The sequence below is a fragment of the Daktulosphaira vitifoliae genome, unplaced genomic scaffold, assembly GCF_025091365.1.
Source record: "Daktulosphaira vitifoliae isolate Bord-2020 unplaced genomic scaffold, ASM2509136v1 Scaffold_1, whole genome shotgun sequence".
Taxonomy (NCBI): Eukaryota; Metazoa; Arthropoda; class Insecta; order Hemiptera; family Phylloxeridae; genus Daktulosphaira; species Daktulosphaira vitifoliae.
In genome coordinates this window covers 27,355,159-27,380,973 of record NW_026099572.1, presented here as the reverse complement: position 1 = coordinate 27,380,973, position 25,815 = coordinate 27,355,159, and the positions used below count along the sequence as shown (strand labels likewise).

The 25,815-nt window shown below is 25.6% G+C and overlaps 3 protein-coding genes across 4 annotated transcripts in view; 1 reads left to right on the top strand and 2 right to left on the bottom strand.

Annotated features, from left to right (window-relative positions):
* Positions 1 to 347: 347 nt before the first annotated feature.
* On the bottom strand, positions 348 to 5,039 carry LOC126910088 (uncharacterized). Its single transcript, XM_050692511.1, is given in 9 exon segments — positions 348 to 1,144; positions 2,371 to 2,570; positions 2,663 to 2,780; positions 2,783 to 2,824; positions 2,885 to 3,078; positions 3,305 to 3,452; positions 4,066 to 4,478; positions 4,785 to 4,936; positions 5,002 to 5,039. Coding segments are annotated over 9 exon segments (1,686 nt in total). The 3' UTR covers positions 348 to 763.
* LOC126903467 (jerky protein homolog-like) lies at positions 4,802 to 6,119 on the bottom strand. Of its 2 annotated transcripts, none has more exons than XM_050681620.1 (2): positions 5,002 to 6,076; positions 4,802 to 4,929 (listed from the first exon to the last, which is right to left on the bottom strand). In XM_050681620.1, the coding sequence occupies exon 1, from the start codon at positions 5,712 to 5,714 to the stop codon at positions 5,142 to 5,144; it is 573 nt and encodes a 190-aa protein (XP_050537577.1). In that variant the 5' UTR covers positions 5,715 to 6,076; the 3' UTR covers positions 4,802 to 4,929; positions 5,002 to 5,141. The 2 variants fall into 2 exon arrangements, with proteins under 2 accessions (XP_050537577.1, XP_050537585.1); XM_050681628.1 differs by having other exon boundaries at positions 4,921 to 5,527; positions 5,633 to 6,119.
* Positions 5,942 to 25,815, top strand: part of LOC126903377 (uncharacterized) — a 67,622-nt gene continuing 47,748 nt past the window's right edge. The window contains exons 1-3 of the mRNA XM_050681561.1: positions 5,942 to 6,021; positions 12,876 to 13,706; positions 15,741 to 16,358. Coding sequence (XP_050537518.1) covers positions 5,954 to 6,021; positions 12,876 to 13,706; positions 15,741 to 15,831 — 990 coding nt within the window. The 5' untranslated portion in view covers positions 5,942 to 5,953 and the 3' untranslated portion in view covers positions 15,832 to 16,358. The remainder of the gene's footprint in view (positions 6,022 to 12,875; positions 13,707 to 15,740; positions 16,359 to 25,815) is intronic.

Sequence of the window (25,815 nt, the reverse complement as noted above, 5' to 3'; positions counted from 1 at the left end):
CACTCAGAGAAAAACCTCGATCTATATAATAAATTCATCGTTCAATTTGATAAATATATCATTACTATTGAACCTATGATATATTTATCAATATGATAGAGAAAAATTGTAGTGGTTTGTTCATCATTATAACAATGATGATATTATTGAAATAATAAAATACTCTATCAATATAATAAGTATAACTTTGTCATATTGATAAATTAATCGTACTTATGACGAATTATTATTGTATACCTAAATCATTTTGATAAATAATTTTTCATGGTGATGAAACATTTTTTAAAGAATTAAGTAAATTTTTTTCAATATGATAATGAATTTTTATTAAATTAACATACCAGTGTACAAATAAAATCCCATATTAAATTATAAATTTAATCTTAATTATGGTAATAATTTACTTAAATAAACACGTTATTTAATATATATATTGTGTAGTATTTATAATATTAAAAATAATTTAATGAACAACTTTTAATTTTTCAATAGTAAATTATAAATAAAACCTTTACACATGTGTATTTAAATAGACATATGGAATATAAACTGAAACGGCGTATTTATCACCTTTTATTTTTAATGAATTTTAAGAAAGCTTACAATCTGTTTATAGTATAAACTTTATACATTGGATGTAAAATTAATTTTAAATAATCAAATAAAAATTAATAATTTACAAATAATTAATACAAATGAAAAGAAGAAAAATATAAAGTGAAAAAATAAAAGGATTTTTCAATATAATATTAATATAATAATATTATTTTACTATTTTGTTGAGATCATGTAGCACTTGTTTTACTGTTTGATGGGAGTAGTCGTTCTTTAAAAATAATTTGTAGTAATATTGTTGAATAAATGTCCAGACAGCGCATGATGGAAGTGGGTATTCTAAATTAAAAACATGGAATATCTTAAAGCAGACATCCACTGCTCTTATTATTGAAAAAATTTTATACTTGATGGCATCAAAATATAATAATATATCTCGTGGTTTTAAAATCGTGCCAATAATTAAAATGAATGGTTGTATTGGCTGATTTCTACTTTGTAGTAATGCGATATAAGCTTCAGCTTGGTCAACTGTCTCGTGGAAACTAATTNTGTTGTACGCACGCGCGCCCAGTGTACTCGGACCGGTCTAACTATTATCACCACACCTACTCACTACTACGCAAGTAGTAGTGGATATCGCTACTACCGGCCGATCAGCTGTTCACACACTACACACCAAACACAACACATAACCACATAATTTTATTATTATCGTATCGTAGAAAAAGTTTCCTTTTTTTTGTGTTTTTCACTCATAAAACTCAAATAGTTTGTTCATACTAAGTTAAACTTAAATAGTTTTTGTTCTTTTTTTTAATAAAATGAATTGTTCATAGAACATTTTTGGGCATGTATAGAAAAAACTCTAATAGTTTTATTTTGTCTTTTCGATTTATACAAATTATAAGACTCTAATATTTTTATTTTGTAATTATATCTACAATTGAAAACTCTAATAGTTTTTCCCTTTTGTTGTCAAATCAAAAGTCTTTCTGTCCTATTTTAGTCAACTCTGATACAACCATTTTGCTGTGATATAAACTTTGAACTTATTACCACCTTTTGTAAATATTATTGCTGTCAGATATTTTTGTGTTACATGTAAAATTATTTTAGGATTAAGTTAGCATCTCTGCAATTGTGTGAGTATTAAAATCATCATTTATTAATTATTGTTTAGTATTATTGAAATTATCATTTATTAATTATTGTTTAGTATTATTGAAGTTATCATTTATTATTATTGTTTATTCTTATTGAAATTAACATTCATTAATCATTGAAAATATTATTATTAATTATTATAAAGTTTTTTTTTTGAGATATTTATTTATTTAATTAATTAAGTACACACAAAACAATTACACACTAACACATCTGTCACTACATAGATCACTGGTTGCTGCGCAGGCGACCCCTCCCACCTCCAGTGATTCTATTTACATACACCACACTACGCAGCCTGATCGGTATTGGTGTAATTAGCCGGTTCGGGTACGCACTATAATATTTAGTGCCCCTGGCCCCAACAACTACTATAAATTCATTTTATTCATATGGAGCATAAATAAATGTAAGTAGTATGGATTATCATATTTATTAATTATTTAATTCAGCAATAATAAAAAATTGGTTGTTGTTATTTGAATTATTTCGTTATATTTATTGAGTTAAACAATCCTATTTTGGATAAACAAAAAATATTGTTCATTTAACAAATTTTAAATTAATTAAGAAATTTTTGTTGATCAAAAGTTGCCCCTATTTTAAGCCGTACGGCCAAGTTCTGTTTCCCATTTATATTTGGGATTTTTTTAGAACAGCCCAGGCGGCAACAGAGATGTAAGCTTCAGCTTGGTCAACTGTCTCGTGGAAACTAATGAATGAATTTTGAGAGTCCTTTATAGAATATTTAATGATATTTTTTTTTCCATTTACATCTCTCGTCACTTTTCGCGACGTTGGCACAAAAAGCGAGCTTAATAGATAGAAGAATGCTGTATATTTTCCACCTGACCAAGAAAATAATTAATTTAATGCTAAAATATCCTTTTATTAAACTGCTAAAATATTTTGATTTATATTTATAATAAAGTATTATTACTTTGACAAATGTCTGATCTTTGAGAAAGCTGTTCTACAAGTATTTTGCTATCTCGGTCTTTATTGTGTTTTTCTATAATATTCATAATATCTTGGTAAGAATCGTCAAATGAATCGACCATTATACTATTATATTTGATAAGTTGATTAAGTCAATATCCACCTACAAAAATGAAACTCTTAAATTTAATTATTTTATGTATAAGTAATACATTTTACATACGAGTTTATATCCAAGGGGCAATCTATAATTAGCCAATTCATTTATTATTTCGTTTGTTTCTTTAGCCTCTCTAATCTTTTTAAGTCTAAAATTGACAGTAGCACCCCAATACTCTTGTAACTTCAGAAATGGAATATTTAAATGATCGTATTTTATTATGTCAATAAGATCTCTGATGTCCTCTTCTTCTGGTTCTAAATAAATTAATGATTATTAATTAAAAAAATATTTCAATTAAATTCACTGATGCAATTAAGTGGGAATATAGAGTCTTTACTTACTAAAATTGTTTAAATTGCTCTATAAATGTTTTAAGGTAAATAAATTTATAATAAAATTATTTTTTTATTTTTTAAGGTGAAGTAAAAATAATTTAATTATAGTTGCACTAACAATTAAATTTAACAATAAATATTTTACCTATAATAAAGTTATTTGTTGAAGAATTATTCAGATTATTTTTTTCTATTAAGCCGCTTGTCTTCAGCGATCGCATGTTATTATAAAATTTAGCGTATAATTTACCCCGAGGAGTGCTATTTTTTACACTTCGCATAAAATATATATCCTGTAAAATAAATTATTATTTAACAATAATACATAATTGAATAGTAAATGGGTAGTAGTAGTTATACATAAAGTACACTAGTGTAGTAAATCATTTTAAATAACCCGNATACACTAGTGTAATAAATAATTTTAAATAACCTGCTTTAATGTTTTAACCTTCTTTCATAGTTCTTAGCATATATGTCCAACACATTAATCAAGGTTTTAGTAGTGTTAGATAAAACTGACATTAATAGTACAAACAGCTCATATCAACGGTTTTAAAACAAATATTATGATAACAATATTTATTTAAACCACCACAAAATCTATCTAATTCGTCGTGGTTTAATACTGAGTATTGATTGTGTTTTATGTTTGTAAATATAAATATTTACTTTCAATAATTTAAAATTTACGTTAAGTTTCATTTTCAAAGTGTTGTGCACACTTGAAAAATTTTTACAAAGTTTTTTCGGTAAATTTGTAGTATTTTTAGTGGCATTTAAACTGGAATAACCAAAAGTTAGTTGAACAATTATATCAATTTTATACAAAATCAAAGACAAAATGTATAATTTTTTTTAAAATTATTTTTAAATTATAATTAAAAATAAATAATTCAAACTTGCTTTAATCTCTGAAGGAAATAAAAAGTTAATTTGATTAGCAATACTCTCAGCAAGCTTCACTGACATGGTAAAGTCGTTTGAGAATAAATAGTGAATAATTATATCTACTAGTTTTCCTCTTATTGAATCATTTAGTTCATTATGTTCTTTAAAATAATCTAGCACTAATAATCCCTCTGTAGATTTTGTTAAAATAGAATGAATATCTACAAATTTGATTAGGTCATTTTTATTAGCTGTAGTAATCAATTGTTTAGAAACATTGAGCTTATTCTTGGTCACATTTAATGTGTTTTGCCAAGTAATTAAATGATTTTCAAATTTTATTTGTGTCCCTAATGAATAATTTGAGAGAAGTTTATCAATGTGCTTGGATTTCATATGGCTTAATGCATCTACATCAATACATTCACCTGTCAAATATTATAATTAGATAATTATTAAATAATTTAACAGTAATTTATTTAAATGNGTAATTATTAAATAATTTAACAGAATTTATTTAAATGTTACGCTAAATTTTGAATCATTTTAATTATTAAGTTATCCCATTACAATAGGAATTTTCCTTTATGTAAATCTTAGATATTTTTTATTAGAAAATATTTTAATCTTTTTTAAATGTACAGATATAATGCAAGTTTTATAAAATTACAATATCAACTAATATTATACAAGTAATATAGTTGTAACATTTTTACTTTTAAACAATCACTTACTTATTAAAGCATTTAACAGGTGTCCTAAATTCCATCCTTCTAATATTAATTTTACTTTATTAATATTTTCTTCGCCTAATTTAAAATTTTCTACTTCATTAGATTTCAAAGATGTTATTTCATTATTAATTGACTCATTGTGTTCCTCAAAAATTAAAATTAAATTAATGATTCATTAAAAATAATCTGTTATATTTTGTATAGAAATAATACATACTTGACTTTAAAACAACTTTTCATTTGTATTACATTCATGTTCCATATTAGATAATTCATGAAGTATAAATTGGTCTTCAGAGTCTCCAACAAAACTATTACTTACATTTTTTTTTCAAATGTCATTTTTCAATTTAATATCTACATGATACATATGGTTTTTGGTAATGCTTTCCAAACAAGGCCAGTTTCATCGGCATTATAAACAAACTCCGGATCATAGGATTCTGCTGCAGTTTTAAATTTTTCAATAAAATTTTCAGCAGCTGCAGAGTCTGCTGAAAGCTTCTCACCAGCCAAATCTAACTCGCGTACACCATGCCTGAATTTAAAGTTCCTTAGCCAGCCGTTACTAGCCTTAAAAGATGAATAACCAAGCTTTTCTGCTAAGATTTTGGCTTTTTCACAAAGGATTGGACCTGAAATCGGATTTCCCATAGAACGTTGCTGCAAAAACCATTTAAACACGGGATCTTCCAAATTTTTGTTGGTTGCTGTCTTCATTGTTTTCCTGGAGGAACTTCCATCTTCATTTTCAAGCACCGAAACAAAGTTTAAAAGTGTTGACTTACTGTTTTTAATGTCACAAATTGTTGCTTGTCCAACACCATAAATCTCAGACAACTTCTTACCCGTTACACCTTTATCGAGTTGCTCTATAATTTTCAGTTTGTCCGCTAACGATAGCACAACACGTTTTCTTTTCGAAGCCATGGTAAAAAACAATACAGTACACGCACAAACAAAAGTAAGCCGTAGCGAAAGAGTAGCGTTCTCGAGCAAGGTCAATTTAGCACACTGACTAATCAAAACAAACAATGACAGGTGACTGCAATGCGCCGGAACTGGAGTGGGAACTCTTACCACGTGTTGTGCCTACACTGACGACGCGGACTTTGGACAAATTTTTTTCTGATTTTTTCTGAAAGTGATTCGGATAATCGGCGATTCGGATGGTCGGAGTTCGGATAATTGGAGTTCTACTGTATGTAGAATTAGGATCATCATTAAATGTGTATCAGTAGGTCATTTTGCATAATTACTATTATATTATTTTTATACATAAAAAATATTTCCATATAATATTGTAATAATAAAAATAAATAAATTTTTGTATGTATGGGCTTTAAGAACATTTTAACCCCATTTTAATACTAGTTATGGAAAATTTCTTACTGGATCTGAGTCATCATTTTGATTCAAATAATTTTGAAAATTTATTCAATTTAATAATGTTCTCCAAAATAATTAAAAATTTAGAACAATTTTTTTTGTTTAAAAAAAACTTAATATTAACTCGTATTGTGATTTAAATTGAAGTTTAACTCAAAACAGCTATCTATTAGTTATCTATGACAAAAAGTAATAATTGCATTTATATTATTTTCTGCAAATTAAAAAAAATATATTATACTTGCATTCTTCATTCAATTTTAATTTTTTTAACTTTTGAAATAAAAAACTGTTAAATTAAGGTAAGCTATTGGAGCTTAATTATTTATAATTAATACTTGATATTTAATTTCTACGTTTATAAATAATTTAACTAAGATAAACATTTTTCTGGTTCAAGTATTCATAAATTTCAGGAAAAGTTAATTCTGTATAATATATAAATATATTCAATCCTTAGAAAATAATTTGAATTTAACCTTGTTTGACTTGAAAAAATAGTAAATTATTAAAATATTTTAATTATTTTGAATAATATGTCTAAAAATATTCTTTTAACCGAATAAACACTTTTCCTGATGATATGTTTGTTGTATTTANTTTTTAACCAAATAAACACTTTTCCTGATGATAAGTTTGTTGTATTTACTGGTGGTCCTCTAAAGTCATTGATATTATCTATAGAGATTTCTTGGATATTAATGTTTTTAGGTACTTCATAAGCTGCATAGTGTGGATTATAATTATTTAGTAAAATTTCTCTGGCTAAAATTAATACATTGATATTTTTTACAACAACTATAGCTTCTATTTTAAAAAGATAACCATTTAGGTGTTTGCTCAAGTATAAATTATACTTATAAGAAANAACCATTTAAGTGTTTGCTCAAGTATAAATTATACTTGTAAGAAATATCATTAAATTGTACTTCTCTGTAGATTTTATAATATGCTGGATTCATACCAGTTTTAATTAAAATTTCTTTTTCAAGTGATAGTGAATTAAATAATATATGTTTTTCACATGCTATAAGGTCTGGTTTATCTGAATTCATTATATAACCTGCAAATCTAATTTGAAATTTTTTAGCTAGCGTTAATGTAACATTTCGTCTAGATGAAGTAACCCCTGCATACATTTTAAATTCTTTATGTTTACCTTGAAACCTAAAGCACCAAAAATGTCTCAGTGGCCCTGACTCTTTAATTATTTTTGGATAATGCACCATCAAGTGGTGCTTTGGTTTTAAGGTATCATTAAATAAATAAATATAATTTTCATGGTGCTGTTTTATCAAGTCAGTAAGCAATGAAATTTTACTTTCAGAAAAAGAATAACTCAATAAAATATCTATTATTTTTAAAAAGTTTAAATAAAACAACCAAACCTCATCATCCTCTGGTACTAGATCTCCTACCATNATTAAATAAATAAAAAATTAAATAAAGTGATTAAGCTCAAGTCACACCTTCAGTTTGTAACTTCGCAACTGACGCATGAAAAATACTATATAATGACCGACAGCAATGTTTTACATAAGTTCATATCAAGCCTTCCATGGGTCAAAAGGAATAATCCTCCCAATAAAATTATATTTATATGGTATTATATAATAATAATTTACAGAGTAGGGTGTCTCAGGAGTGGCTTACAGATAAGTTAAAAAAGTTAATTTATTGGAAATGTTATTATTTTGAATTCCCTCCCTGTGGTACGTTAAGGGTCAGATTTTCAAAGATACGTTTTTTATTATTTTAATTATTTTTTTAAAAGATTAAATAAAATAACCAAACCTCATCATCCTCTGGTACTAGATCTCCTACCACCAATGAAAAAAATGAACAAATGTCCACATTTCTCTTGCTGACATTTTTAATCGAAAAGTATCTATATGTGTTGAAAGAATAGGTGGTGAAATATTACCAGCTTCTAAACTACCATAATTTAATATATCTTTCTTATTGTTTAGTTTACCTAAAGTAAATAATTGAACTGTAATGGTTAGATATTTGAGTATGTGACACATATTATAATGGCACACCCCTTCAAAAATATCATGCATAATATCTACACAGAGGTTATTAATTACATAAAAACTATTAATTTTGTTAAGAATAGACTCTTTGTAAATACCAGATTCTTTAAAATTTAAACTGGCTGTATCTATTTCATAATTATCAACAGTTCTAAGTGATGATGAGTTTTCAATAGACATAACTTTAATAAGTTCTTTATGTGCTTTACACAAACGACAAAAAAATTTGGCTGAAAAAGATTTACTAAATTCTAAAATGCTGTTGACATCAAGGTTATCTTCTAAAACTAAACCAAGAATGAATTATATTTTCAACTGTCCATCGTCTGTTGTTATAGTTATTCCATCTTTTTCAAGATAATTAATTTCATTAACTAAATTAGTTTAACATTTATCATTGCTAAACATTTTAAAATCAACTGATTTAACTAAAGATGCTAAAAATATGTTAGACAGCATAGAATTATTATTATGAAGTGGAAAATTATAATAAATTGCAGCAATTGATTGAAATTTAGAATGAGAGCCCAGAGGATTATTAATTTCCAGATCATCAACATATAAAAAAAAAGGAAAAACAATTTTTCCTTCATATGGTACAATTTTTTGTTTCCAAAGTTTACCTTGTATAAAATTTGATATTTTATCTGTATTATTTGTTTTTAAATCATTCATGTTATTCAACATTTTTTTATAATTATTACCATGTTCAAAAAATTTGTTAAATTGAAACCTTAAAGGCAGTAAAATTGCTCTAGTGTGCTCTTCATTATATACTGCTGTGCCATTTACTTGTACTATGTTTATTTTATTATTTATAGTAAACTGTGTTAAATTTTCTAAATAATCATTTTATTTATTATTTATTAATTATTATTTTATATATTATTTAAGTGATCTATTACGATAAAAAGCCTTCCATGGGTCGAAAGGAATAATCCTCCCAATAAAATTATATTCATATGGTATTATATAATAATAATTTACTGAGTAGGGTGTCTCAGGAGTNAAATTATATTCATATGGTATTATATAATAATAATTTACTGAGTAGGGTGTCTCAGGAGTGGCTTACAGATAAGTTAAATAAGTTAATTTATTGGAAATGTTATTATTTTGAATTCGCTCCCTGTGGTACGTTAAGGGTCAGATTTTTAAAGATACGTCAAAAGATCCCAAATCGAATCTATCTCAAAGACATTATCCTCAAAAATTTGAAAATATCTCCCTCATTCACCGTAAATAGGGGAAATCTGCAAAAAAAAAAACCCAGCACAGTGGGGTCGTGGCATAGTGGGGATGTTGCATAGTTGGGTCCAGTATAGATTTAATCTGACAGTGATTAAAATCACTATCATAAGAAACGCTTCGATGCAAATCAGTAGATAGTGTTTAATTCTAAGAAATTGGTGGATAATTACAAAAGCTACATTATCTGCTAGTTTCTTATTAATACCCTGATTAAGATAAAGTATGTCGAATGAAAAAGGGATTATTAAAAAATATTATTTCTCATAAAAAAATTGTGTTGATTCGTACACTTTTCAATGAGTTATAGCATTATAAAGTTAAAAATGTAACCAACCCAACCCAACATCAACTCCTATTTCCTTAATTATATCCAGATTAGTAATTATTTTAATTATATATTATATAATTTTTATAATTAATTATTTTCAAATTATTATTGATTTTTAATATGTTAAAAGTAATCATTTTGAACCTACTTCTTTTTGTTCTTTAAAGTGAAAGTTTTAATAAAAAAAAAATGAATTTATTACCATAACTTTTAACTCAACTTGCAAGTTTGAAATAAATATTATTAAATAGAAAAAAATNTCTAAATAAACTTTTCGTGATGCTTTCAAATGTGCAATTAAACTTTTTCTATTACTTCTAAGTTTTAAATTAATTGAGGTTTTTCTTTGGGTGTATGTATAGCCACCATACCACTCTAAGTAAACAAACGAGGTGACTCAATCCCACCTATCATTGATAACCATCAAAACTCGTGGTATTATTGACATTAATGAATTGACAATTATTCGAAATAAATCTTATATTAACAGAACAAAGATCACTTTATTTTTCCATCATTTTCTTTCTTTCTTACAGACCCTCGTACTCATATCCCGAGTAATAATATTATTAATACAATAAAAGTAGTAGCTCAAACAAACACCCACCACTTTATATTAATTAATTTAATTATTTCTTTTCGAGTTACTTTAAGTGGTGCTCTTTTTGAGATACTAAAAGCTTCTTAAAATTTTTGATACATTACAATAATTTTGTGAAGAAGAAAATAAAATTTGATTTCCAGTATGTATAACTAGCTGAGACCGTTGAGTTTACGATGCATAGAAAAATAATGATTTTATTTAAGTTTTATTCTATTTGCCTTAATTTTTTTTTTTTTTGGTTATCAATTTATATTTTATAATGTTTATTAGGTCTATAAATGAATTAAATACTTATGTGTGTTAATTAAATTCAATTATATTAAAATATATGTATTTGGTAAATTGTTACTAAAATGCTTAAAATTATATGAGAAGTTAAAATTTGTCAATATAAACGACCTACAAATATAGCAGAATTTGAACCATATTATTACATATTATTTTCATATTTGAACAAATATGAATTTGAACAAATTTATTATTTTTAATCTAATTTGACCTTATTTATACTATTGTATTATATTGGAACACGTATCGTTAATTTTAAGTATTATGAATCATTGGTAAAATTTTAGTTGAAATATTAAACCAACAATATTCAACAAAAAAATGTTGAATATTAAACCTTATTTTAGTTAATCTTACAAGTTTAAAATTTATATCATTCTATAGAAAATGTTATGAAGATTTAAATAAATAGTTTTGTTTAGGTTGATATATGGACAGAAAATTATAGAATTACCATTAAAAAACTCAAAATTTCGTTTAATCACTTTTTTTTTTTTACTGTAATAAATTATGTAAATAGGAACTCACTAATCATTTATACATATATATTTCTTAATGTTTAAATAGAAGCTATAAATCAAATATTCAAATCTATATTCTGTGTAGTTTTATCCTACAGTATTCTAAAATATATAAATATTTAAAAATATTCCGTGTCAAGTTTCACCAATGATTTGGTCAGCTGTTGTGTACTTAAATTTCAATTTAGCCTAAATTTCTCTGTAAAAATTGTAATATATAAATAATTAATTATTAATATCATATTACATTGAATTGTTAAAATAGATTATATTCATATATTCATATATTATACTTATAAATCATAGAAATTTTAATTAGGAGTAATGAATAAATAGCAGTTAATTATGTTTTGGAAAAATCTTTCAATTTCTTATAATTAAACACTATCTACAGATTTGCATCACAGAGTTTCTTATGATAGTTATATTAATCACTGCCATCCATACTTATATTTATCACTATTATATTGATTTGCCCATTTTTATTAAGTTATAGCGGTTTAAAATAAAAAAAATTGAAAAACTTTCGAAAAATATCGATTTTTAACTTTGTTATTTTTTTGAAGATTTCACCTATTCATAGAGAACGAGAAAAATGTTTTCAATTTTTGAGGATAACGTATGCGACTAGATACGATTTGTGATCTTTTAACGTATCGTTGAAAGATATCGGTCCAGAGAGAGCTGAGAAAAAGTGGTAACAGACATAAAAAAAAAAACACGTCATATTATAATTAACGCCTTCGCGGATATTTCCTGTATTATATTTTATAAAATCTATTGTATTTTTTATCATTATAGACAAAAATACTAAATAAATCAAAATCATCTTCTTTAAAACAAAATAATATTATAAACAAAAAAATGTTTTATAAAACAAAAGTATAGCAAAATATTAATTAGGTCAAAAATTATAGTATAATTTATTACAGAGGAAAAAAAATTCTCGATATTAATTATTTTATATGTATAAACAGACGCCCCACGTAGTTGGGATTAAGGCGAGGAAGACGAAGAGTATAAAAAGCCGCTAATGTTAAATAAGAAAATTATGTTTCGTAAATAATCTCTGCTATTATATATTTTTTATTATTTTCAATTATTAGTCTTTTCAGTTATGATAAAAAGATGATTTCTCAATTTTAAAATACATCTCTCTTAATATTTATCTCATAATGATTAAAGTTATTTTAAATAAAGATCCTAATTATAATTAGGATCTTGGTAAACTTAAATTTCTCATCGTTCTGAAAGTAAAATTAAATGATAGAATAATGGATCATTCTTCGGGAACTCTATAGATGTCAAAAAGATTTTTAGCAGAAATTTTTTATGAATTTTAATTAGTGTTTAATAATTTTAATCAATTTTATTAGTACAGCTGTGTTTATAAAAATAATATTTGAAATTTCTTGAATGGTGTAAATTTACATACATAAATAATTATTGCAATACTAAAATAAAAATCAAGTGTTTTTCTCAAAACTCGTTAATACGTATTAAAATTATAAAAGCTGAAGATTAACATTAAAGAATATTATTACTTTAGTATTTTTATACTATTACTGACAAATTTATTTTACAGATTTAATATTCATTAAATTTTCGTGTCAATTTTTTAATCAATTATCTCAACAAAATGTTATTTCGACTATTTATTTTAAACTTTTATAGATTTTGGATTTTAAATCAAAGTTCGATGGTTTTCTGTAGTTCAAGTTCATATTCATGCAATAATTTAGAAAATATTATCAATATATTCAATTATATTCGTCAACAGGATGGATGGGATTTAAAAATGACATATAAATTGAGGATCGCTGAAAACACATGTCTAATATATCAACTAAAAAATATTTTAACGGAAGTGAATAAGAATAATTTCAAGATAAAAATACCACTGATAAACGAATTAATCATTTTTAGGTACACTGAATCTTTGAAAGTATTTAGATATATATTAAACAGTTTTGTTAAGAAATGCTACTCATATGAGTTTGTCGATGCAATAAATTTTATTGATTGCTCTAAGAAGTTGCGGACAGCAGTACAAAATTCAAATACCGTAATTCAAAAATTATTATATGCCGTTGTTTTCTTAAGTAATATCAATGAATATCTAAATAATAATTATAAATTAAAATTAGTAAGTATTGTTCGCCAAATAAGAGCAATATATTGTATGACATATAAGGAACCAAAGGGTTATAATAATGTATATATTGCTAATAAGGTAATAGGAAGTGTTAATGGATTAATTACTAATACATTAGAAAAAAAAACATTAATTGAACTTGATGAAATAAATAATCACTTTTTACATTTTAATTCAAATTCAGTTGATGCTACTTTAGTGGTTAAGTATAGTATAGACCCGAAATTAAAAATAACTAAGGACACTGTTGATGAACATGTGGCCATTTTAGGTTTGTATAATGCTGTAACAATTCAAGATGAATATGAACTTTTGGGCTTTGACAAATTGATCGATTCTGATACTAAAAGGCAAGTTTTTATAATAATAATCAAAACTTTATCTAAATAACATGATACGGTCTAAAGGCTGTTTGATAATAAATTAAACGTAACACCGTAATAATTTTGGAGTCCTTTACACTTTTAACTATAACAATAAAATTAAAATATTTTAAAGCAAATATTAACAATAGTTAAGTCCGGTATGAAGTTAATATATATATATTTCGACGGCACGTGCAGTGGATGTAAGTCATAAGTGAACTGGTTTACATAGTCACCGCCGACGTGTCTCGCAATGCTGCGCCCCTTGACCAGTCCTATCTACCGACCGCCGGATAAGACAAACTAATGTTATGTTTATCAGTGTAATGAATAGTGCCCTATTACGGGCCGTGTCAAACATAAGTTGTAATTTGTCAATTTTAAAGAAAACTTAAATATAGAAAAATGCAACTTTTTTAAATCATTACAAAAACTTAAAGTACGGCTGTTTTACAATGCGTTACTGTTATTTTTTTTCGTATTTATGCAAATAGATTGGGTCGTCGTAACAAAATTCTGATAATATAAATAAAATTTAATTTGGTAAAAAAAATTCAATTACCTGATAAACATAATTTTTTCACTTATGTTAGTCTAGCTTTGAAGTAAAGAAATACCTTTAAAAATGAATTAATTTTTTAATTACTATAAGTTATATACATACAATATAAAAATTAAATTCAATAAATTTAAATAGTCCACTAGAGTGCTCATTAATAGTGTAGGTAAGATATTTTTCTTAACATATATTCGGTCACAATCATAGCATTTATTATATAATACATGTAAAAATAAGGAATGTAAAATTTGTTTACGATTGGTCAATCCTAACACGCGCATCCAGGGGACTGGATATTTTAAATTTTGATAATAGTTTATTTTTAATTATCCTAAAAAATATCCTATTTATAATAAAAAAAAATGTATTAGTTCTTTTATTATAAATATGAGGCGTGGCGAGGCAAAGTGATCTAAGTGCCAAAATTAAATTTTTTGGCAAATCAATAAAAACTTTCCCAAATTTACAAAAACAATTAAATTTTTATTTTTCAAATTTTTATAAATCATGAAGTATAAGATTTAACAAATTATAAAAAAAATTTTGACAAATTATAAAAAACAAATATTTTAAAGAATAAGAGTGTCAGAAATGATCTATGTCCAACAGTTTAAGCACTTAAAATTTTTTCAAAATACAACCTATTTTCTTCACTTAAATACTGTAACATAGCTTGGAGGTCTTTTTTCTTCGTTTCTTTTAGTGGCACTACACCCGGAAGACTTTCAATTTCTGCATTTATAAGGTTTTCAATTTGTATTCCTCGTTTAAAAATGTTACATGTTTGAAACGGCAATAGGGAACTAAAATTGTTCTTAAAATAAACGATTCCTGGGCTATCTTTTGTCACTTTCAACCAAGCAACTTTACTTATTCCCAACTTTGATGTATCTAAAAATTTTGTAGAGGCAGTGTCAAAATCAAAAAATGTTTTTTTCCCCATGTCAATAACCTTGAACGGTCTGTCAAGTCTAGAGCTGCGAATAACACGCTTTACATCATTCANGTTGTTTACTAAAAAAAGTTATTACAAAAATTTGGTTAAATTTTAAAAATAAGTGAACTATAACATAATATCCAGTACCCATCATTAACAGATTTTTTTTTCATATCTCCATCTATTAGTTAATCGATAATTATGATTTTTTTCGTACCCCTTAAATAATTCCTATACAAATAATAAATATATTATATTGATAAATAATTTTATTTAAAACTAAAATATATTTAAAATATGTATTTAAACTTATTATTTTTAAAATGTCTCATTTAAATAATTATTCAAGTTATACAAGGCAATTTAATAAATCAGCGTTATACTTATGATAAATCTATATTCGAGTTTAATAATCAATTTAATCGATTATAATCGTTTATATTATAATGTCCTTGTTGATTACAATGCTGACGTTTTAATTTTAAACAAAATAATACATATTCATTAATATTTTTCTACTTAGGCAAATAGAGCAGCAAATTTTGAATTACAATGAAAATATAGAAGAAGGAGAATTTATACCAGATTCTGAATTTGGATACGACGAAGATTGATTTAAATATAATCGTTATTATAATAATATTACAAAAAAAGAAAAATTGTTTAAAATTAAGTTAATAATTATTTTATTCTACGTAGCCTTTAATTAAAAAATGATTAACATTCAAAAAAATGTATTTTTATTGAACCTGTATTGAAACTGCAAAATAATGTTTATGACAGGATTTGAAAAACAATGTATTTAGTTTTAAACGATTCAATAGTTTTTAATTGATTTTTATGTTTTATGAAAAAAAGGTCTTTTTCTTAATAATGTTTAACATGTGTTTTAAACAAATATATAATATTGTATTTTAATTAATTTAATTAAATTTATGTCGATTGAAAATATTTGACAAAAAAAATAAATACAATTTATACGTTGATTTTATATATATTTTATGAGAATTAGTCAAACTGTTTAGGATATCAAATTAATCTATATTATAATTGATTCTCGGAAATTAATGAATTTTTTATTTTAAACGATAAATGGACTACAGTATCTTAAATGAAAAAAATAAAATAGAGGGTAAAAGAGGTGAGTTACTATTGTAGTGATATCTCTCGGGTATGTTTATATGAGTAATAATAATAGTAATAATAATAATAAATAATTATTTTAATTTAAATACGACGATGATTGATTTGAATATAAACTTTATTTTTATAATATTACAAGAAATGAAAAATTGTTTAATAATTAAGTTATTAATTATTTTATTGTATGTAGTTTTTAATTAAAATATGATTAATATGTAAAAACCTATAATTTTATTGATCTAGTATTGAAACTACAAAATAATGTTAACGACTGGATTTGAAAAAATAATTTTTTAGTTTCAAACAAGTTTAAATTTTTGAATTGATTTTTATGTTTAAAAAATAAAATATATCTGTATTTAAAATGTTTAAAAGAAATATGTAATATTTTATTTTAATTAATTTAATATAATTAATGTTGATTGAAAATATTTAATGAAGAACTTATACATTATTAATATATACTATTTATAAGAATAAGTCAAACTGTTTAGAATATTAAATTAATCTGTATTATAATTAATGCACAAAAATTAAACCCAACCAAACCCATTGGACTTCCTGCATCGCAAAAAATTGCATCCGATCAACATTTCAAGAGCTACAAATTGATGGCGAGACGTGGGTGCTGCTATTTTGTATCATTACACATTTCTCTGCTCCTTTGGTACTCATCCTGCCACCTAAATATAATAATGATAATAACTTCTGAAATACTGGACCAAAAGTTGTTATCGACCAATAATTTTCTTAATTACAACAGTATCTAATAAATAAGTTAGTTAATTATGTATGTTGCCATTTGAAAAATTAAAAGTTAACACTTAAAAGTAAGATTCGGGACTTATAACATTTCAAATGATTAAGCTCAAGTCACACCTTTAGTTTGTCACTTCGCAACTGACGTATGAAGATTACTATATAATGACCGACAGCAATGTTTTACATAAGTTCATATCAAGCCTTCTATGGATCGAAAGGAATGATCCTCCCAATAAAATTATTTTCATATGTGTTGTAATAGGCCCTTCACACAACCGAACAAAATGTTTTTCTGTTATTCTTTCATCTTCTACCCACACACCAATAAATTACAAAACACAATCAACATTTTCTATCACTGACTGCAGATACACACACAACTCACACAATCACGCCATGCACACACATCCGTTCCTTCCCAACATGTACAACCCCGTAGTTTTACAAAATCCTTCTACAATGTCAGCAAAATAGCAACAAAGAATCTAAATAAATGTAAGGCCGATGGTCATGTACGTGTCTGGAAGGGGACTTTGGAAGGACACCAAAGGACTCCATGGGATCGTCTGACACGGCCTGTTTCGATCGTACTCCGGAACGAACACGTCCAGTTTTATAAGTAAACTCTGCATTTTTCTCTGTATCGTTTATATAATATTGACAATATTTGAATTAGTGTGTACAAATATTTTATTTAAGTTTCATGTACTATTTCTTTTACCATATGAATCATTTTTGTGTATGTTGTGTAATAAGTGACAATAATTATATCATTTGATAATTGACATCGACTTGTTTTGTGTTGAAATTATTATAACATAAATCCTGTCTTCGGCATTAAGGATAACATAAATATTCAGGTAACACTATTTGAACTCAACCTGTATGCTTTATTTTACAACGGTAGACCCTCGAACCATACGCCTGAGTGAAGAGTCAGATCCCGCGTATTTCCCCATTCATTTCAATCCTAATCCCCCCCTTTCTTTTTTTTATTTTTGAGTTACGACATATGGTATTATATAATAATAATTTACAGAGTAGGGTGTCTCAGGAGTGGCTTACAGATAAGTTAAAAAAGTTTATTTATTGGAAATGTTATTATTTTGAATCCCCTCCCTGTGGTATGTTAAGGGTCAGATTTTCAAAGACACATCAAAAGATTCCAAATCGAATCTACCTCAAAGACATTATCCTCAAAAATTTGAAAATATCTCTCTCATTCACCGCAAATAGGGGAAATCTGCAAAAAAAAAAACAATTTTAAAAATAAGTAATATTCTACATGTTTTCAATTTTTTTCACTTAAAACTTTATAATACGCTCAATTGAATAAATCTTTTTAACAACTTTTTTATATTGATTTTTTTAGATATATAATCATTAAAATTAATTAAATTCTGAATATTTCCATAGTTGAATCTTTTTAAACGCCAAAAGTTAATTATAATTGATTACTATGATTTTTATTTAAATGATCTATTACGATAAAAATGTAAAAAAAATCGAACTTTTCTGATAAAAGTACTGCAAATAGTACTTATAAAATATCTTAACTGTATATTAATTTTAACAATTTCCTTTTCTTTTTCAATTTAATAATGTCAATTTCAAACTTGCAAGTTTATCTAAAAGTTATGGTAATAAAATTATTTATTTTTTATTAAAACTTTCACTTTAAATGACAAAAAAAAGTAGGTTCAAAATGATTACTTTTAACATATTAAAAATCAAAATCAATAATAATTTGAAAACAATTAATTTTAAAAATTATATAATATATAATTAAAAGAATTACTTATCTGGGTATCATTAAGGAAATAGAAGTTGATGTTGCTTTTGTAATCAATTTCTTAAAATTAAACACTATCTACAGATATGCATCGAAGCATTTCTTATGATAGTGATTTTAATCACTGTGAGATTAAATCTAAACAGGACCCAACTATGCAACGTCCTCAATTTGCTGGGTTTTTTTTACTTAAAACGGCTATAGCTTTTTAAAAAATTGACACGGTCACGGCGTTGTCACCCGTTTCACATCCCGCTGTCATGTCAACTCCTTCTCAGCCACTGCTCCACTGTAAATCAGATCGTTAAACACATGCCCTACAAAGTAGGGTGTCTCAGGAGTGGCTTACAGATAAGTTAAAAAAGTTTATTCATTGGAAATGTTATTATTTTGTGGTACTTTATTTTCAAAGATACGTCAAAAGATTCCAAATCGAATTTACCTCAAAGACATTATATTCAAAAATTTGAAAATATCTCCCTCAATCACCGTAAATAGGGAAAATCTCCAAACAAAAATTACAATTTTAAAAATCATTAATATTCTACGTGTTTTCAATTTGTTTTACTTAAAACTGCTATAGCTTTTTAAAAAATTGACACGGTCACAGCGTTGTCACCCGTTTAACACCCCGCTGTCATGTCAGCTCCTTCTCAGCCTCTGCTCCACTGTACACCAAACTGTTACACACACGCGATATCGTCGTGGAGTAAAGTCCGATAAATACCTCACGTCGAATATCCGCTGCAATAATGCGTTTTGTGTCAGTAATCTTCGTGACACTCAACCCAACCCAACCCAACCTACACCGCAGTTACGAATATTTTGACATCTGCCGACATATCTGTACCTATTCTTTATTTCAATACTATTGTGTTTTATNATTACATACCTAATCTTTATTTCAATACTATTGTGTTTTATCTTTTGTTTTTGTGCACCGTAAAGAGTCACTTTCTGATAAAATAAACAACACTAATCGACAAATTCAAATTGTGTCGCCTACTTTATTCACCACCAGTGCACTCGTAACAAAATAAATGAATTGTAACAATTTCTTTTTTTAATAAATACATTAGGTAGGTATTTGTCTATCATTTGGTAAATGTTTTTAAAAATTTGACTCTTAAGATGCATACAGGAGCGTATTCAAAATAGCAACCTATTCACAAAAGTCAATTTTTTTAATTTATAATTTGATAATTTTCCCGAAATTAATATCTACGAGCTCTCACTAGTAACCAAGGTACGCGATTGTCTGTGTCTCCTTAAGTTAATTAAAACTCATTTAAGAAGATGGGGACAATTTTTGGGCAGACATGGGGTAGTTTCCAATTCTTGCTTTTGACCAAGATCCCTACGTTTTAAAAAGAACCCTAATAATGATGAATGCAGATTTGTGACAACTATACATTGCACCCGAGTAGAAATATCAAAATGCACCTTTTAGTTTAATACTGTCCAGATACTGAGGCATGTGCGAGGTGATGTGTGGCAGCTAATTGTTGACAAAAGATTAATTTAGTAAACAGATGCAATTTTTTTTTTTAAGCATTAAATTTTATCTTTGAAAATATAAATAACATGTCCTTAAAATTTGTTTATACACCCGAGTAAAAAATCAAGTGCAGTCACGGTGTCAATATTGTTCAAAAGACAGTTAAAACACGGTGCAAATTACGTTTAGTGCACAGTTTTTTTCGATTAAGAAAAGGTGATTATAAAATGGTGATTATTACACGTATGTGCATCCAGAGTGTGAATGACAGTGTAATGATAGTTTTACAATGGTTCATAGACATTCAAATGACTGTGCCACGACGACTAATGTTTAGTATAATAACATCAACAGATCATATACGGTAAAATATTTTTTAATTAGTTATTTCACCATGTCATAAACACTTCTTATTTTTGTTTCTAATTTCTACCTTAAAAAAATTAGTTATGCCAATGATCAAATTAGATATTTTTTACTTTCATTGTTTCCTCCCCTACAAAAAAAATCCTGTATTCAAGTGATAAAATAAACCCAAAAATTAACTATGTTACAATTTTTGCTGCATATTACTTTAAATTATTTATAATAATATAAACTAAAAGTAAGTGCTATTTCTGTTAAATTAAAAAATTGTTCTTGTTTTTTTTTTAGTTTAATTAAAAGTATATTTTGCTAGATAGTTATTCAAATAAATTTACAGTTGTAATAATATAATAATAATAGAAATAGTATACAGTAATGTCATACTATATTAAAAATGTTTTAGATATATATATCATCTCGAAAAAAAACTTATATGTATTTTTGATTCGTAAAGTTTATCATTTTTTTTGTGCTTCGAAAAAAAAAGGAAAATTGACAATTATCAACACATTTCATTAATAAAAGGCATTAATGACTAATAAACTCTTTTGGGGTCTATATTATTTATTTCTTCGTGAAAAACATCACACATCACTCTATCATTATTATAAGTTAAAAAATTTTTTTCCAACACCGTATCTTCTATATGTAAACGAATGATCTTAAACAAAAAATGTTATTTTGGATTATATAGTCACAATTTTCAAAGTCGATTTTTTTTTTCAATTATTTTACCAATATTTTAAGTCAAATAGTAAAGCCCTATTGGAGAGAGGGAGTAAGTACTCCATAAATTCCATTTACAAAAAAAATATATATATATATATAAAAATGATTTACGTGTTAGTTATTATTATTTTCAGGGAGAATTTTTACAACTTTAATAAAATAAAATTTTAATAAAATTAATAATAAGGGGACTCCCCTTTCCAAAAAAAATGTCCTAACTATCAATGGCTTATGATAATCGTACCAAACTATAATGATGGTCGAATAAATTGTGGTGTAACTCAGCTACAACTTTGTGTTCTGTGCCCATACTGTGTCGACATTGATGAACGATTTGTTCATCAACATTCTCCATAAAGTAAAATTACAAAGAAATTCGTAATTAGCATTAAACATCGTTAAAGTGATCAAGTCCGATAATAAAGAATAAATAATTGCCGAGCACAATTTAATAATAATACAAGGACACCACCGGTACTTTTGTAGGTGTACTCCACCCGCGTCCTTATTCACTCTATATATTAAAAAGCTTGTAACTCAATGAGTATTTTCCCTAAAAATGTTATCGACCCATGAAAATTTTTTCAAGTAAAAAGATAAAAGATTATTCTGAAAACGATCAATGATTTGTGTTATACAAAGAACAATAAAATTAACGCAATCTTTCACATAAATAAAATCGTTTAAAGGTATGGATTTTCTCAACAAAATTATTCACTGTATCAAAGGATTTATGATTTTTCATTATATGAAATTACGCCCCGTATAAATAAGATTGAACAATTTTAAGTAAGACAGTGCAGCATTTTTTGTGCGTTAAATTTAAGCGCTAGCAGCACAATTAACATGCAGTACCATTATGTAGAAACAAAAATAATAAATCCGATAAATATACGTGTCTCTAAATGTGTAAACAGCCTAAGAAATTTTTAATCTCGAAACAATCAGGTTTAATAATTTTCCATATATTACCATTTAAAAAAAAAATCATTATAATGATATTTCCTTTTCTTTTTTTAGCTCGATGAGAGGCTGAGAAGGTATTAATTTTACTATGCTGCGTTTTTGTTTTTTAGCTTCGATGCGAAGCTGAGAAGGTATTTTTTAATATGATGTGTTTTTTAATTTTTTAATTTTTAATTTTTTTATTTATTTTTTTTTTTGTGTCTGTGAACGCTCAATCTCAGCTCTCGCTGGACCGATTTTGATGAACAATATGTCAAAAGATCACAAATCGTATCTAGTCGAAGACATTACCCTCAAAAATTGAAAAAAATTCCCTCGTTCCCCGTAAACGGGGGAAATCCCCCAAAAAATTACAAATTTAAAAATCGCTAATTTTCGATATTTTTTCAATTTTTTTTACTTAAAATTGCCATAACTTTTTTAAAAATGACCGAATCAATATAATTTTTTTTTTTATAGATACCTTAGATAATTACCTATCATTTTATATATTTTTGTGAACATTTGACCCTTTAACAGCCCAAAGGATGGGGTTTCAAAATGGTAACTTTTTTACAAAAAATTAACTTTTTCAACTTAACTTTTGAAAATGTTCCGGAAAGACTGACAATTTTATATATACCTTAAATTAAAGCTAATGTAATATACTTTAATTTGAAAAAAAAAAATTTGACCTCTGGACTTGTCTTCATGGTGAAAATGACTACCGTATGCAAAAATATGCTATTTTTGTGAAAAAATTCTTGATATTATATTTTACATTTTTTAACATTATGTTGCTATAACTTTTTAAAAAATGCATGAATCAACTTTATTCTTTAATGATAAATACTTTATATATACTTCTTTCATTCGACATACTTTTTTTTAAAATCGGACCATTTCCCTTTATACAGGGGGGGTGCAAACCTTTTAAAATGCGTATAGAAAGTAGAACTTTTTCAACTTAACTTTTGAAAATGTTCCGGAAAGACTGACACTTTTATATATATCTTAAATTAAAGCTTATGTAATATACTTTAATTTGAAAAAAAAAAATTTGACCTCTGGACTTGTCTTCGTGGTGAAAACGGACATCAAAGTTAAAGAAAAACGTACGATTTCCGTGAAAAAAATCTCGATTTTATATGTTATATTATTTAATTTATATTTTATATAACTTTTGGAAAAATGTATGGATCTATATTATTATTTTTTTATAATAAATATTGATATACCCCTTTCATCTGGCACGCTTTTTTTGTAAATCGGATCATACCCCTTTAACAAGGGGGGTCAAAACTTTAAACATGCGTATTGTTACTACGATATTTTCAATTTAATTTTTGAAAGTATTCCGGAAATACTGACACTTTTAAATATATCTTAAATTAAAGCTTATGTAATATACTTTAATGTGAAAAAAAAAAATTTGACCTCTGGATTTGTCTTCATGGTAAAAATGACTACCGTATGCAAAAATATGCTATTTTTGTGTTAAAATTCTGGGTTTTGTATTTTATTTTATTTTAAAATACCTGACAAGGGGAGTACAGATTTTCATAAATATTATATAAATTAAAATTGATATAGTATAGATAGTTAAACTTATTTAAATATGTTTGTTTCTTTTAAGTCGAGAAAAATAACTTTGAAATTTGAACTAGCTTAAATAGCCAATTTTTCAACCGCCGGAAGCAACGTACGGTTGCCGAGTTGGTAAAATTTATGTTTTACACGCTTGGGGTACGAGGTTCCAACCCGCATATGGCAATGAATTTTTTGCATTTTTTCTTAATTCTTTTTAAGTTAGTATAAATTTTAACTCGTTTGATTTTTATCACATTTAGATTCAATAACTTCAATAAAGATCAAGGATCCCATCACTTTAGTCGCCCCTTGCAAGAAGAAATTTCTTATTCGTATTAAAATTATTTTACTATATTTTAAGTTTTCGCTTCGATGCAAAGCTGAGAAGATATTTTTTTGTGACTATCATTTATTTTCTCTGCTCTAACTTGACCTACTTTTTTCAACAATACGTCAAATTACTACAATTCGTATCTATTTATTGGTTATTTTAGTTAAAGTAAAACATTAAAATTAATTCAGTTCATATTTTAATTGTAGTATCTTCTTAAACACCAAAAGATACTATGAAATGATTACTATTATTTCTATTTAAGTTATCTATTACGATAAAAATGCAAAAAAATATTGAGTTACTCTGATAAATTTACTATAAATAGTAATTATAAAATTTCCTGACTGCATATTTTTAACATATTAAAAATCAAATCAGTAATAATTTGAAAACATTTTTTTTTTTTTTTAATTATTATTTTATATGTAATTAGTATAATATAAAAATGTATAACTGATAGAAAAAGTCTAATTGCAGATTTGAAAACAACGCGAGAAGTTGATTTAGAAAAGTAAATTTTTGCTTCTGATGGAAGTTTCTTGTAGTCCAGTGTATTTATTCATAAGTAACAAATTTTTTATTTATTTTTTTCAACGATACGTCAAATGACTACAATTCGTATCTAGGTTGAAGATATTACCCTCAAAAATTGAAAAAAAATTTTAATTTATCAATTAAACAGTTAGTTATTCCATTTCCTCCATACAAACAATTAAAATCATTAATTTCTAATGTTTTCAAAGTATTTATTGACGAATCAAGTTTGATATGATAGGTTTCAACTACAAAATTAAATCATTTTACTTTGTAATTTAATAATTTTTTTACTCTATTTGTGTGTGCTACTACTAGACTATAATATTACAAATTTTTTGGTAACATGTTGCTATATAAATAATTTCTAAAAAAAATGATTGTTAGTTTCTCCTGAATTGACAGTGGATTTTTACAATTATAATCAAATTGTATTATACGCTCAATTGAGTAAATCTTTTTAACAACTTTGTTTTGATTGGTTCATTTAGTTAAAGTAAATCATTAAAATTAATTAAGTTCTGAATATTTCAATTGCAGAATCTTTTCAAACACCAAAAGTTACTAGGAAGTTAATACTATTACTTCAATTTAAGTTATCTATTACGATAAAAATTAAAAAAAAAATTGATCTACTTTGATAAATTTACTATAAATAGTAATTATAAAACTTCCTAACTGCATATTAATCTTAACGATACAATTTTTTTAATTCTCATAAAATTTCCTATTTGATGATGTCAATTTCAAACTTGCCAATTCATCTAAAAGTCGGTAAAATAAATAAATTGTTTTTTATTATAAATATTCACAAAAATCAACTTTAAACGATTAAAAAATAGGTTAAATATGTCATTGTCTTTATTTTTAATATATTAATAATCAAAATCAGTATTAATTTAAAA

Bases quoted from the DNA above. Each gene is read 5' to 3' on its own strand.
- LOC126903467 (XM_050681620.1), bottom strand. From the start codon at position 5,714: ATGGCTTCGAAAAGAAAACGTGTTGTGCTATCGTTAGCGGACAAACTG.